The 16,231-nt window shown below is 39.7% G+C and overlaps 2 protein-coding genes across 2 annotated transcripts; one reads left to right on the forward strand and one right to left on the reverse strand.

Annotated features, from left to right (window-relative positions):
• Nucleotides 1-1,398: 1,398 nt before the first annotated feature.
• Nucleotides 1,399-2,324, reverse strand: LOC119882233 (olfactory receptor 11A1-like). Its single transcript, XM_038692222.1, is given in 2 exon segments — nt 1,399-2,015; nt 2,018-2,324. Coding segments are annotated over 2 exon segments (924 nt in total).
• Nucleotides 2,325-14,852: 12,528 nt separating this feature from the next.
• Nucleotides 14,853-15,782, forward strand: LOC119882509 (olfactory receptor 10A6-like). Its single transcript, XM_038692547.1, has one exon. The coding sequence runs from the start codon at nt 14,853-14,855 to the stop codon at nt 15,780-15,782; it is 930 nt and encodes a 309-aa protein (XP_038548475.1).
• Nucleotides 15,783-16,231: the final 449 nt, after the last annotated feature.

The following is a 16,231-nucleotide window of genomic DNA, read 5'->3' on the forward strand; positions in this document are numbered from 1 at the left end:
TGAAGGAACTACAGATTGTGTTTTATTATGCAGCCTTTTGCTGTATAATGACATAACATGACATCACATAACTTTGGCTTTTTGGACTGTTGGACGGACAAAATAAGACATTTAAAAATGTCACTTTGAATTGTGAAGATTTTGGAAGGGAGTTCCCAACAATTGATTTAATAATAAACATGTTCATAACTACCAGGTTAACTTTGCCTCTATCTGTATTTTGAAATTTGAATTCATTTCCAGTGAGTGACAATTGATTTCTTTTTACTATTCAACTCAACTGCGTACGCACAATTACTGACATCTACATTAGAATGGTCCTCCAGGTCATAGTTATCCAAGGAAGGTAAAAATCAAGAGCAACTGGATTGTTGAAGATACTTACTGTCTATTAGAGTAGAAGAAAATCTTAGCACTTGTTAATCAGTTGTTTGCGTTTAGCTCTAGTTCCTGGAAGTTGAATGCACTTATTTTAAGTAACTTTGGAACCAAACATCACACAATGTCACTCAGATCAAGTTTTTTGAGACTTATATTTTTTATTTTGTTTTACAATACAAATAAAAAATCTTCCAACCACAAAAAAATGAAAGAGGCAGTGGGCCGGACGACCTGACAGTAGCACAACAACAACAAAACAAAACAAGGGGCCCAAGGCAGCTTGGTGTATCTGAAGTAAGACTTCAGCATAGAGGTTTGTCCAGTGTCCACTGAACCATTGTCACATGAGGAATCACAATCCTTAAATAACAGAATAGTGTCCATATTATAGAGTCCGTGTGATAACTACTGAAGCGCCCTCACCACCTTTATAGGGAAATCAAAAATGTGACAGGATTAAAAGAAAAATAGATTTAAAATGAATATATATACATACACACAGACACCTGTGTGTACAATCACATATGCACACACATACGTTGCAAGTACAGATAATTTGTTGAGACAGAGGTTGTTGACAGACAGATGAAAAAACTACTTAACAGTAAGGTAGGAAAGACGAAACTAAAGAGTCTGGGAATTAGTCCATTAAGTTGCGTGTAATGAGTGGAATTGCGAAGGCTTTCCACTGGTCATTGTACTTCTCTACTCATCCGACTGTATTATATTTTCTCAAATGCCGCCACCGTACCCAGTTCTGAGACCCATTCCTGAAATAATGGGCCAGCAGCATCTTTCCACTTTCTCATTATTATCTGTTTGCCAATCATGATGCTTGTCTGGACCCAGTTAGCTAAGGGTTTTGCCACGTGCAATCTTCTCAGATCAAGTTTAAAAGCCCGAAACAAAAAGCAGAATAAAAAACTAAAAGATCACCTTTTCATTAGTCTTGACCCTGGTGAAGTCAGGGGAGGCGTCTTCATTTTTCATGGATGTAAAACTGAACTGTTGCATGAGCTATACTTCACCACACAGCAGACGCTTGCAGATGTAGCGGATTTTGGACATTTTCAGCCCGTATAGTATGGGGGTAAAGAGAGGCTGGCATGTTATAAAGTATAATGATAAAAAAATGTCTGACACACTGGGTACAGTGCTCATATCAAACCTGCTCTGTAATATTTGAAAACAGCTACCAAAAGAAAAGTTGAGCAGAGACACAAGGTGAGGAGTGCAGGTACTGACAGCTTTTTGTCTGGTCTGCTTAGAACCAGAAAAACAAACTTTGAGGATCTTCATGTAAGAGAAAAGGATTAAAATGAGAGGAACGATGACGGAGATGACGGTGGAAATCAGTCCATAAATGTTATTGACTGTGGTGTCAGAGCAGGCCAGTTTAACAATAGAGTAGTTTCCACAGTAAACTTTGTTAATGATGTTCCCGCAGAGCTTTAAAGGTGCACTCAGTGCTATCAATACAGCAATTGCAAGAAAAGGGAATAACCACGTTACAGCAATAAGCAGAGCAATCTTTTTAGACGTCATGCGTGTGTTGTATTGTAGAGGATAACAGATAGCAAGATATCGGTCATAAGACATGATGGCTAAGTTCAGAAATTCTACACATCCATAAGATACCCACAGAAAATCTGCAGGAAACAAAAGGGAGCAGAAACAGTGTGAATGTCAGAGAGAATCTGAAGCAGAAGGAATGGAAACAACCCTGTACTACCATACAGCTCATTTACAAACAGGCTGCACAGAAAAAGGTACATAGGTTCATGTAAGCTTCTGTTCATACAGATAACCACAATGAGCAGAAGATTCACACAAACAATTAACATATATAAAGACATGACAATCATGAAATACAAATATTTAAAAGCCCCAGTGTCGAAGTAAGCAACAAGTGTAAAATATGAAAACTGTGTGGAGTTTATCATGATCCTGGTTCTTAAACAATTATTAACAGAGTTCATTAGATAAACATCTTGCAGTCATACATTTTCTCACAACTTTGTGAAAGTTTAATAAGTTTAAATGCATCATTGTAAAAGAAAGCATCAATAATATAAACACACCTCTGTGTATCAAAGTTACTATTACATTAGTTAATGTCACTATAACACAGGTTGTGAGAACGGATGCGTTCAACCATTGATGTGCTCACCTGCTGGAGTCACACTGTGACTGCCTCCCACCTGAGCTCAGACACCTACTGCACAGCAGCAGTCTGACCTGATTATCAGATGACACACTGACTGTTACTGATTTGTTTGTTCGATCGTTGTTGAATTTTAAAAACAATAAGATTAGTTGTTGGTCACACACACACACACACACACACACAATGTTAAGCAGCAGACTGATTTGTGTCTAACAATGCAGTGCAATTAAAACATGGTCTTGACTACTGTTATAACGGTCTGTACATCATTATTAAGTAAGTAGTTAACAGCTTGTATATTCTGTGTGTAAAATATACACCCTTTCATGTGAAGACATGAAAATATACAACACTTCACCAAGTTCGCAAATATTCTTCATACATTTAAATTCTTACAAGCAGAATTCAGTATGGTTCTCCCATTACTGTTCAGAATACGCCCAAATATAACTGCAGTGCATTAAGGAGTAGACAGGAATCCAAAGTTGAATACACGGGCAAAGATCAAATTCAGGCAATGTAGGTAGAAACAGGAAACCAAGACATGAGCACTGAGCAACATAACAAACTGGCAAGGAACAAATGAAATGAACTGGGATATAAGGTGAGCGGGTGATGAGATGAGGGAAAGAGCTGCAGGTGAAGAGTGGGTGGAGCAGGCAGGGTCACTGCAGGAGAGTCAGGTGAAAGGAGGGACAGTCTGAGGTACATCTGGTGGAGAGCTTAAGGATGGCAGGTCTGGGGAGACGGAGACATACAGTAAGCTGCTTTCACACAGAGATCCCGTCATAAACGTGGAAAGAATATCCGCCAATATGCCGCAATTGCTCATTCATACTGAACTAAAGATTGCGGCATAATCCCGCAATCGTGTGAGCTTTCACATAGTGATTCAGCTTTCCGGGTTAGATGATGAACAAAAAAAGACCGTGACTTGTAACACAACAGCGTTGAAACCAACACGTTTTAACTTCCGACTCGTCACATATTGACGCTTGGTCAAGACCCTTTGGCGTCGCTTGTTAACGCCCTGGGTAACCTTTTAGTCATTTTTAGATGTTAAGGGCTTCGCAGTCAAGTTCGCAACACTTAGCAACAACAAATATGCAATGTCCGGTTAGACTTTCAAAATAAAACACTAGCGTTTCAAAACATCGCCATTTTGACACAGCACGTTATTAAAGTTGTGAAACGTAATTTGGTTATGTTTAGGCCCAAAAACGACTTGGTTAAGGTTCGGAAAAATCATCATGGTTTGGGTTAAAATAACTACATACGTCAGTTAAAATGTAACTTAACTTACTTGCGTAACTTATGCAATTTACATGACTCGCTCCACTTCAATACACATATTTAACGTTGACTTTTTGTTTCACACAGGACACGAACCCCAGTCTCCTGATTCAAAGTCCGGGTTCTGGTCCTCCATCCACCTCCTTACTCAGTCTTTTCTGTTAAATATCATATACCTGCCTTTACCGTCAAAAAACGACGCTACAGGGCTCCCCCCCCTGCGTTGAACTATGACGCTATAGGGATCCCCAGTGCGTTACAAACTGACGCCGATGGGTCTTGACCACGCGTCTATATGTGACTGGTTCCGGCATGCCGGCGGCGGCTTTCCACAGAGACCTCGTTCCGGCTCTGTTACTATCAACTTTCCTGACTCAGAAGTGGATCAAATCTGACCCACCTTTCCAGCTCCGTACCTTTCACACAGCGCAGCGAGACGGCATATTATAAAATAAGGCAGTCTGAAAGTGCCGATGTAGAGAGAATAGCTACCTTATCCCCTGGACTGGATGATCTAAAACCTCAACAGTCTCCCATAATAGAGAATGACTAGCCCGTAACGCAGTAGCCCACTGAGCAGCCGTACTGGTCATTAACCCAATCATGTAAGCTACACGGGACTTCTAGACATGTGTAAACTGAAATGTGAACTGACCACAAGAATCCAGATTACTGGAATAATGTTCAGGTGTAAGGAATAAAGGCGAAGAGAGAGGTTGTTGCTGAAACCAAAGTCACAGCCACTGCTCCGGGTGAATAAACAGACAGGTCAGTGGTTCTATGGGGAAGTTGTCCGTTGAGTTGATTAATACTGATAGAAAGATTGCGTTAAGTGTCCATTCCCTCATGCAGAGTCCTCTTGTTTTGTCAAACCCGAACCCCTTGGTTGGATAAAACATGCCGAAGCTTGGACGTGTCTGCTGGGTCCATGTTGGCCAGATTGTTCTGTTACATTTTGTGTTTGACAGAGCCAGGAGCGGACATAGTAGACAAGCTCCGTTTGCGTCCTTTTAATCTTCCGTCAGCTCCATATCTTCCCACGGATATTGTGTACATACCTCGTCGGAAATATATACATCGCGGGTCTCGGCGGAGTTACAACATTGATGGCTCATGTCAAATACGGTCCTTTTGGTCATCTAAACCACGCTCACCGAAGAGGCTCTCATGGACTGTCGATCAGTGTATTAACCAACCTGGCCAGATCGGTTGGCAACGATTATGGTAAAAACAGTTTTTCCTTTGGATTATTTAATATACGATCTCTCTCTAATAAAGGACCTTTGGTCTACTGTCTGACCGTAAGTTTGACTTTCTCTGTCTAACTGAGACATGGCAGAAACCAGACAACTTTTTTCATCTAAACCAGTCTGTTCCCCCAGGATATAGTTAAGTTTGTAAGCAATACTTGCTAGCAATACTTTATAAAGAGAAATTGAAAGTATCTCAGTTAACTTTGTCTACATATTCTTCTTTTGAAACAACTGCCTTAAAAATCAATGGTGCAATTCCTACCATCCTCACAACTATTTACGTCCTCCCAAGAGCAATAATGCCTTCTTAACTGAACTATCTGAACTTTTGACTTATCTATCTTCCATGTCTCCAAATGTAATCATTCTGGGTGATTTTAACATTCATATAGACAATGTCAGTAATGCATTTACATGTGAATTTTTATCATGTTTGGATTGCTTTGGTATGCAACAATTTAACACATTGCACACTCATACTAAGGGGCATACTCTTGATCTTGTTTACTGTTCTGGTATAACACCTTATAATTGTACTGTTTCTGATCTGTCCATATCAGATCACCTGCTGGTGTCCTTTTGTGGCATTTAAGGTAAACCCGTATCGTTCGATCACATTTCGGAATATTAAGAACATTGATGTGCCTACTCTTGCTGATGAACTTGCCATCTTCTCCAGTAAAATGAATTTATCTGCTGTTGATGAACTAGTTACATACTACAATGATGGACTGAACATGATTTTAGATGAATTTGCACCTGTGAAAACTCGAACTGTTTCATTTGTACACCTGAACTACGTGAACTTAAAACTAAAAGCCGTTGGATAGAGCGGTTATATGTCAGGTCTGGCCTTACTGTTCATAAAGAAATGTATGCTGAACATATTCGAAATTATAAAAATGCACTGTCCAAGGCTAAATCTGATTACTACTCCAACATAATTGGTAATTGGAACTCCAGGTCCCTTTTTTTCTGGTGGTAAACAATATTCTGCAACCACCTGATTCTCTGCCATCTGATATGTATTCCACTGACTTATGTGATAGTTTTTTGACTTTTTTTGCATCTAAGGTTGAAAAGGTACATCAGAAATAAGGCCTACTTACTGGTACTCTTCACAATGACTCCTGTCAATCAATCACTTACATACCTCCCCACTCTGTTTTCTCTAACTTTACACTACCAACTACTTCAGAGATAGTGGGTCTGATAGGTAAATCTAAATCTTCGACTTGTCAGTTAGACCCTCTACCTACTCCTTTAGTGAAAGCCTGTTTACCAGCCATGTCGCCAATGATTACTAAAATTGTTCATGCTTCACTTGTTTCTGGTTCTGTATCTTCATCTCTTAAATCTGCTATTATTACTCCCATTCTTAAGAAACCAGGGGGAGATCCATTTAATTTTGATAATTTTCGTCCATTTTCAAATTTACCATTTATCTCTAAGGTAGTGGAAAAGTGTATTGCAGTTCAAATTCATGAACATCTTTCTAATAATAATTTGTATGAACAATTTCAATCTGGCTTTCGTCCTCACTATAGCACTGAGACTGCTCTTGTCAGAATAACCAATGATCTACTGTTGGCAGCTGACTCTGGGCTTTTATCCATTCTTGTCCTTCTAGACTTGAGCGCTGCTTTTGATACGGTCTCGCATAAGATACTTCTTGACAGATTAGCTTCTATTGGTATTACTGGCACTGCTCTGTCTTGGTTTAGGTCGTATCTATCTGGACGCAGTCAGCGTATTCAATTAAAAGGTTTTCGATCAAGAACATCTATAGTCACTACTGGATTTCCCCAGGGTTCTGTCTTGGGCCCGCTTCTTTTCATTAATTACATGCTCCCTCTTGGTTATATTTTGAGGAAATATGGGATTCATTTCCACTGTTATGCGGATGACACCCAACTCTACTTGTCTGCCAAACCCACTGGTTCTTTCCCACCACCATCTTTGTCCAGCTGTTTAGCTGAAATTAAAGATTGGCTTTCTGCTAACTTCTTGAAGGTAAATGGCAACAAAACTGAGGCTTTGCTTATTGGCACTCGATCTGTCTTGTCTAGATCTAATTGTCTTTCTTTGGACATTGACAATACTGTAATCTATTGTTCTTCACAGATAAAAAGTTTGGGTGTCATCATGGATAGCACACTATCCTTTGAAGCTCAAATTAATAATATCACGCACATCGCATACTTCCAATTGCGTAATATTAACCGTCTCAGCCCCTTTCTTTCAAATATTAATACTGCAGTTCTTATTCATGCACTGGTCACTTCACGTATAGACTACTGTAATGCTCTTTTCAGAGGTGTTCCTTTTTGCTACATAAGCTTCAGTTAGTTCAGAATTCTGCAGCTCTTGTTCTTTCTAGAACTCCTTAGACTGAGCACATTTCTCCAGTTCTTCAGCAATTCCACTGGCTTCTAGTAAAGTATAGAGTTGAATTTAAGATCCTGCTACTTACTTATAAGGCACTTCATAATCTTGCACCCCATTACTTTACACAACTTCTCCATGTTTACACCCCTTCACGTGCTCTCAGATCTTCATCTTCAATTTCTCTTGTGGTACGTCAGATTCGACTAAATACCATGGGTGCCAGATCTTTTACTTATGCTGCCCCCCGCCTATGGAACTCACTTCCCCTTGATGTTCGCAATAGCGACTGCTTGTTGACTTTTAAAACGCGTCTTAAGACACATCTTTTTATACAAGCTTTTTTGTAACATGTTATACTGAGTTTTTAATGCATTTTACCTGTATGTGGCTTGTTTGTTGTGTGTATTGTTTTATGCAGTGATCTCAGTGTATATTGTTTGTGAGGTGACCTCGGGTGTTATGAAAGGCGCCATTAAATAAAATGCATTATTATTATTATTAATAGGCGAGGTAAAAGTTGAAGTTAAGAGCAGGTGGCAGGCTGGCTTGAGTTGGCGTGGTCCGGCTAGAGTTGGCTGTGGTGGTTGGTAGAGAGCCATGAAGAAGCAAAGGAATCCTCGGACACAGGGAAAGAGAACATGAGTGAACCACAAGAGCTGGAGATAGTAAAACAACAGACGATTCGGCCGAAGGTACCACAAGCAACAAACCTCAATCCCTCAACCCTCATTCCTTCATCCCTCACCCTTAATCCCCATCACTACAACCCTCGACCCTCATCCCCATGCTTTGACCCTCATTCGTTACCCCTTTCATCCTTCATCCCTACATCTGGACCGTAATCCATTCCTCCTACAAAATCTTAGCTTTCCTCTATCTGTAAGATGCAATAAAATATTCCAAATCACAGAATCATTGCAGTTCGTTCTTCCTGTGAACGGTGTTATGATGGCTCGATAAACCAAAAGGGGATCATCGTAATTGATGCTTGATAATTCTGCTCAAGTTTCATTGTTCAAACTTTAACATCATCATTAACAACGATACAACTACTGGCCTGCTCTGACACCAGATTGAATAACATGTATGGACCTCTTGTTACTTGTCTCTTGTAATTTTAATTTCTTTTCACTTACATGAAGATTCTTAAAGTTTTTTTTCTTCTTCTTCATCTAGCTCCTCTGCTAAACTTTTCTTTCGGGGTTTGCTTTGAAGTCTTACAGAACAGATTTAATCTGAGCCCTAAACCTAAAATATTCTACTGTTGTTAACTGTGCTATTGTATATATTTTGCAGTGTACCCATGGATTTACAGACAACTACCACAGGATCACTTTGATACTGAAGAAAACTAAAAACAAGTGGAGTTTTGGACGTTTAGTCATGACGGACAAAAACAGAATGTAACAATTGTAGATTAAAGCCCTCAGACTGACAATATGTGGAAACGAGGTGTGATCTGTTTGACTGTTTATGGGGTTTCATACTTAACACTAAGTGTTGTGTACTGACTGTTGTCTGAGAGTCGGTGTGGACTGAGATATTTACAGTGACGCTCCAGAATCTGTTCTATTAGAGAACTTAAAACTAAAGAAAAGATTCAGTCGCCATTCACTCAAAGCAGGAAATGTAGACTGTATCCAAACTTTAGACAAACACTGAACAAACTTGCGTATCTGTCCATCCTGATGTGTGTTGTCACAGAGTCTGAGGGGAGGTCATTATCGTCCTCAGCCCTCTGTGCACCAGTGGAACCAGCGCTGAGGTCTGCTCAGGCTGATTGGTCTCACTGGTTGACAGCTCTGACTGTAATTTGCTTCAGAGGGAATTAGTGGAAACTGTGGCTAATGTGAAGAGGCCTCAGGGACAAACATGTTGACAGGCTGAAATGACCTTTGACCTGAGGGACTTGGTATGGTGATGTAACAGCCTCTGCAGGGTTTCCATGAACTTCAACTGAGAATAAACTTAGTTTGCCAAAATTTTTATTCTTGAGCATCACTTGTTGTTTGATTAGGACTTTGAGAACCTGACTATAAGGAACAATAACAATACATTTTATTTCTATGGTGCTTTCGGGACACTCAAAGACACTTTACAGTAAAACCAGCTCATGGAAATCAAAAATTAACATCTCAAATAATTAGAATATTAGAATAATGAATGTATTAAACAGAAATGTCGACCTGAGAAGAGCCTTTAATCTGTCAGTCTGGTAGTTCACACAACCACTATCATGGAGAAGACTTCTGACTTGACAGTTGTCCAGAAGACACTCATTGACCCCCTCCACAAGGAGGTTAAGCCACAGAAGGTCCCTGCTGAAAGTGCTGGCTGTTTACAGTGTGCTGTAATCAAAGCATATTCATGGAAAGTTGACTGGAAGGTTAAAGTGTGGCAGGAAAAGGTGCACAAGCAAAAGGGATAACCGCAGCCTTGAGAGGATTGTTAAACAAAGCCCGTTCAAGTACTTGGGGGAGCTTCACAAGGAGTGGACTGAGGCCGCAGTCAGTGCACCAAGAGCCACCAGGCACAGAAGGCTCCGGGAATTGAACTACATTCCTAGTGTTAAGTCACTCCAGCGTGAGAAGCTCCTATTGGGCTAAGGAGAAACAGAACTGGACCGTTGCTCAGTGCTCCAAAGTCCTTTTTTCAGATCACTAATATTTACATTTCATATGGAAATCAAGGTTCCAGAGTAGGACGAGTGTAGAGGACCAGAATCCAAGTTGCTTAAAGTCCGGAGACGCTGATTTCATTTTCCAGCAGGACGTGGCACCTGCCCACAGGGCCAAAACCACTAGGAACTGGTTTGCTGACCATGGTGTTACTGTACTCGGTTGGTCAGCCAACTCACATGACCTGAACCTCATAGAGAATCTATGGGCTGTTGTCCAGACCAACAAAACAGACGAGCTGAAGGCCGCAATCCAAGCAGCCTGGGCTTCCCATCACCACAGCAGGGCTGCGAATATTTAATTCAACCCGTTGAACCCGGCGTAACTTTTTAACTCTGGGGACCTATTTAGCGTGATTTTTGTAATGTAAAGCTCCATATTTGTATAGCGCCTTTTCACTACATCTGCATTCACCATTCACTCACATTTATACACTGAGCCTAAGTGCTCAAACAGAAACTAACATTCACATACATTCTGGCACAACAGCCACCAAGGGCAATTCGGGGTTCAGTACTTCAAGGAGCCGCCAACCTTCAACCCTCCGGTTATTGGGCAACCCGCACAACCTCCTGTGCCACAGCCGCCCCACTTTTTTCAACACTAAAGCATTATTTGTCAGGTGACGTAGGTCAATTATAAGTCAACTATTTAAAACAAATAGTTTACTTAAATTACATCACTTAACTCTTGAGGGATGGATGGAACTTCCATAACTAACCCACTTATTTTAACCCAAACCATGATATTTTCCTAAAGCTAACCAGGAAGTTTGTGCCTAAACCTAACCAAACAACAAGTGTTTAACATTGTTTAGCACATGTTTTATTTTGTAAGTCTAACCGGACGTAGCATATTTATTGTTTTAACCATGGAGCACTGCACATGCGCTTGGTCATTGGGCATTGTTTTTTAACGCCCTGGATACCCCTTAGCGATGTTTTTTGACATGTAGGGCTCGGGGGTCAAGTTAGCAACAATAAACATGCAACGTCCGGTTAGGTTTTAAAAATTAAAGCAGTGGTAAACTTTGTGATACTTTGTGGTTCAGTCAACAAAACTACTTTGTTGCGTTTACATCATTGGGTTGACAGTCAGAGGCATCGATGTTTTTTTCAGAATTCACTCAGTCAACCTGACACACATTACGACAGAATTTAAACAGACTTTTACAGATGATTCAGACTTTGGACATGTTCAGTTCATACATTGCAGAGTTAAAGAGTGGCTGGCATGTCAGCAATTTTAATGATAAAACAATTTGCAGCACACTGACTGCACTTTTTATATCTGCTTTGTAATACTCAAAAGCATTCCTCAAAAAGAAAAGTTCATCAGAGAAGCAAGGTGAGGAGTGCAGGTACTGACAGCTTTTTGTCTGGTTTAGAACCAGAAAAACAAAGTTAAAGAGTTGTCATTTAAGTGTAAAGATTTAAAAGTTCAATTCAATTTTATTTATATAGTACCAAATCACAACAACAGTTATCTCACAACACTTTTCATAAAAGAGCAGGTCTAGACCGTACTCTATGATGCTATTTATTCATTTAGCTGACGCTTTTATCCAAAGCAACTTACAATTGCTATATATGTAAGAGGTCGCACACCTCTGGAGCAGAGGGTGTCGAGCAGGAACACGGGGGCAGCAGGTGACCCGCAGCCACAGATCCAGACTCCACAGCTCCAGAGCCAGAAAACCTGCAGGAAGTGATAGGAGGAGAGAGGAGAGGGACGAGAAAGCACAAGACTACCGGAAAGGGGAGAAGTTGTGTTAGTAACATGCAATAATGGGATGAGGTTGCATACAGAGGGAGAGAAAGTAGAGGAGAGAGGAGCTCAGTGCATCATGGGAAATCTCCCGGCAGTCTAGGCCTATAGCAGCATAACTAAGGGATGGTTCAGGACTCACCTGAGCCAGCCCTAACTATAAGCTTTATCAAAGAGGAAAGTCTTAAGCCTACTCTTAAATGTGGAGATGGTGTCTGCCACCTGAACCCAAACTGGAACCTGGTTCCACAGGAGAGGAGCTTGATAACTGAGCGCTCTGGCTCCTAGTCTACTTTTGGAGACTCTAGGAACCACAAGTAACCCTGCATTCTGGGAGCGCAGTGCTCTGGTGGGGTAGTAAGGTACTTTGAGCTCTTTAAGATAAGATGGTGCCTGACCATTAAGAGCTTTGTAGGTAAGAAGAATGATTTTAAATTCTATTCTGGATTTTACTGGAAGCCAATGCAAAGAAGCTAAAACAGGAGAAATGTGATCTCTTTTCCTGGTTCCTGTCAGAACACATGCTGCAGCATTCTGGATCAGCTGAAGAGTCTTAATGGACTTTTTCGAGCAGCTTGATAATAAGGAATTGCAGTAATCCAGCCTAGAAGTAACAAATGCATGGACTAGTTTTTCTGCATCATTTTTAGACAGGATGTTCCTGATTTTCGCAATATTACGTAGGTGAAAAAAGGCGGTCCTTGAAATTTGCTTAATTTGAGACTTAAACTACATGTCCTGATCAAAGATAACTCCAAGATTCTTCACAGTGGTGCTGGAGGCCAGGGCGATGCCGCCAAGGGAAACTATATCTTTAGATAATGCGTCACGGAGGTGCTTAGGCCCCAGAACAATAACTTCAGTTTTATCTCAATATAACATCAGAAAATTACAGATCATCCAGGTTTTAACATCCTGAAGGCACATTTGAAGTTTAGCTAACTGACGAGTTTCATCTGGTTTGATCGATAGATATAACAGAGTATCATCTGCATAACAATAAAAGTTTATGGAATATTTCCTGATAATATTGCCTAAAGGAAGCATATATAAAGTGAAGAGGATTGGTCCGAGGCCAGATCCTTGAGGAACTCCATGACTAACTTTGGCATGCATGGAGGACTCATCGTTAACATGTACAAACTGAAATCGATCTGATAAATAGGACTTAAACCAGCTTAGAGCTGTTCCTTTAATGCCAATGTTCCAGTCTCTGCAATAGGATCTGATGGTCAATGGTATCAAATGCGGTACTAAGATCTAATAAAACCGGTACAGAGACAAGTCCTTTGTCTAATGCAATGAGGAGGTCGTTTGTAATTTTCACCAATGCTGTCTCTGTGCTGTGATGAACTCTAAATCCTGACTGAAAATCCTCAAATAAACTATTGCTCTGTAGAAAGTCACACAGCTGTTTAGCAACTGCTTTCTCCAGAACCTTAGAGAGAAATGGAAGGTTAGATATAGGTCTATAGTTGGCTAAAACATCCGGATCAAGTTTGGGCTTTTTCAGAAGAGGTTTAATTACAGCTACTGTGGTACATAGCCTGTTGATAAAGATAGATTGATCATATCTAGTATAGAAGTGCTGACTAAGGGTAAAACATCTTTAAGCAGCCTAGTCGGGATGGGGTCTAAGAGGCAGGTTGATGGTTTAGATGAAGAAATTTTTGAAGTTAGTTGGTAAAGATTGAGTGAAGCAAAGCAATCTAAACATGTATCTGGTTCTACAGCTGTTTCTAAGGTTCCTGAGTTTAGAGATAAATCGGTGCCAGTTGAGGGCAGGTCTTGGTGAATTTTGTCTCTAATAGCTAGAATTTTATCATTAAAGAAGCTCATGAAGTCGTAACTACTGAGAGATATGGGAATACTTGGCTCAATAGAGCTGTGACTCTCTGTCAGCCTGGCTACAGTGCTGAAAAGAAACCTGGGGTTGTTCCTATTTTCCTCTATTAATGACGAGTAGTACGCTGCTCTGGCATTACGGAGTGCCTTCCTATAAGTTTTAAGACTATCTTGCCAAATTAAACGAGAATTTTCCAGTCTGGTGGAACGCCAATTCCTCTCAAGTTTCAGCGATATTTGCTTTAATTTGCGAGTTTCAGTATTATACCATGGAGCTAACCGTCTTTGTTTTAGTATTTTCCTTTTTAGAGGGGCTACAGAGTCAAGTGTCATTCGCAGCGAGCCTGCAGCACTATCAACAAGATGATCGATTTGGGAGGGACTGAGTACAAGACCAAACAGAGCAAAACACACTGTGGTTTCAGAGCAGGCCAGTTTGATAATGAAGTAGTTTCCCCAGAAAACTTTTTTAATGTTTCCACACAGCTGGAAAGGGGAACTTTGTCGTGATGAGAATAAGTAAAGGTTATACATCACTTTCTGAGTAAAAAAATATTTGGTCTAATTATTTGATAATTAAATAACATCCACAAAAAGTGGTGACATGTTCCTCCACTATGAATCGTGTTCTTTTTCTTTCAATCTCTTTATTTCTCTTTTTACTGAAGAAATTTTAAATACCAGCAAATATACGATCTGTAATCAGTGTTAGTCAGTTAGGATATTAGTAACAGTGGTTCCTTTGGTAATGACATCAGTTTGCTGCTGTGGACGCCCACTGATGAAAGGTTTAAAAGAAGCAGAGTTACAGTTCAGTTCAGAGGAGGCCAGGGTTTGATTCATGTCATTAACTGTGTGTTGTAGTTTTTAATGTTATATTGAGCTGAAATAGAGGATAACTTGGTGTAAGTAAACTGTAAATTGTTCATATTTTCTCGATGTGTTATCTTCCAACTCTGACTAGTGTAAAGTTTAGATTAGTTTACCTCTGTAAATTTATGACTGAATGTAACATAATTATTGCAGTCAGTTCTTCCGGTGAACAGTGTTATGCTTAATGCTTTAAACCAAAAGAGGATCATGATGAATTCTACTCAGGGTTCATATTTCATACTTGGTGCCTACTTTGACAGCGGTCCTTTAAAATATTTGTTTTTCATGATTCTTACATCATTATATATTTTTATTCTCAGTTTAAATCTTCTGCTCATTGTGGTTATCTGTATGAACAGAAGCTTACATGAACCTATGTACCTTTTTCTGTGTAGCCTGTTTGTAAATGAGCTGTATGGTAGTACAGGGTTGTTTCCATTCCTTCTGCTTCAGATTCTCTCTGACATTCACACTGTTTCTGTTCCCTTTTGTTTCCTGCAGATTTACTGTGTGTATTCTTATGCAGGTGTAGAATTTAGTAACTTAGCCATCATGTCTTATGACAGATATCTTGCTATCTGTTGCCCTCTACAATATAACATACGTATGACATTTAGGAAGGTTGTCATACTTATTGCTGCAGCATGGTTGTATAACTTGCTTGGAGTTCTTGTCGTTACATCTTTAAGTTCCTCTTTACAGCTGTGTGGAAACACCATTAACAAAGTGTACTGTGACAACTACTCTATCGTCAAACTGGCCTGCTCTGACACCCGAGGGATTAACCTTTATGGGCTCATTGGCACTTTTCTCTCTGTGTTTGGTCCTGTAATATTAATTATTTACACTTACATGAGGATTCTTAAAGTTTGTTTTTCTGGTTCTAAACAGACCAGACAAAAAGCTGTCAATACCTGCACTCCTCACCTTGCTTCTCTGCTCAACTTTTGTTTTGGGGTTTCCTTTGAAGTATTACAGAGCAGGTTTAACATGAACAGTGTACCTAACATGATGCGAATACTTTTATCATTGTATTTTCTTACATGCCAACCGCTCTTCAACCCTTTAATGTACGGCCTCAACATGTCCAAAATCCGCATCAAATGCAAACATCTGCTTTTTAGTTCTGTTAGATAGATTTGTTCACCTTGATTAAGAAAAGAAAACAATAAATTTATGCCTTTGGCTCACTAGTGTCAAAAGTAATAATTATTTCAGCTAACGTATTGTATCAAAACGTAGGAACTTTATCATTCAAGTTTTACAAAATAAAAATAAAAGGGTTGATTCTGATCTGTCTGATAAGAATGAATTGATGCATTATTTTATTTGCAGTGAAAGGTGACATACTTTTGTTTTTCTTGTTTCATTCATGTTGTTGTGTTTTAAGCTTCTTAATGAAGCAAAGGCACGAGATCTAAAATCTTAAATCCTCAGCATTTTCAGAGAAAGAATTTCTGGGTGAAATTTTGGAAGTCATTTAAAAGTGTGTCTATTGGGCATGAACTAAGTAATAAATAATAATAAAGTGAATTTACTTGTTCTAAACTTTCTTTGCGATTATGTTGCTTCATTTGAGTCTTTTC

Source organism: Micropterus salmoides, unplaced genomic scaffold, assembly GCF_014851395.1.
Source record: "Micropterus salmoides isolate LMB-PRFRI ecotype aquatic unplaced genomic scaffold, ASM1485139v1 Ms_hic_scaffold_3, whole genome shotgun sequence".
Lineage (NCBI taxonomy): Eukaryota > Metazoa > Chordata > Actinopteri > Centrarchiformes > Centrarchidae > Micropterus > Micropterus salmoides.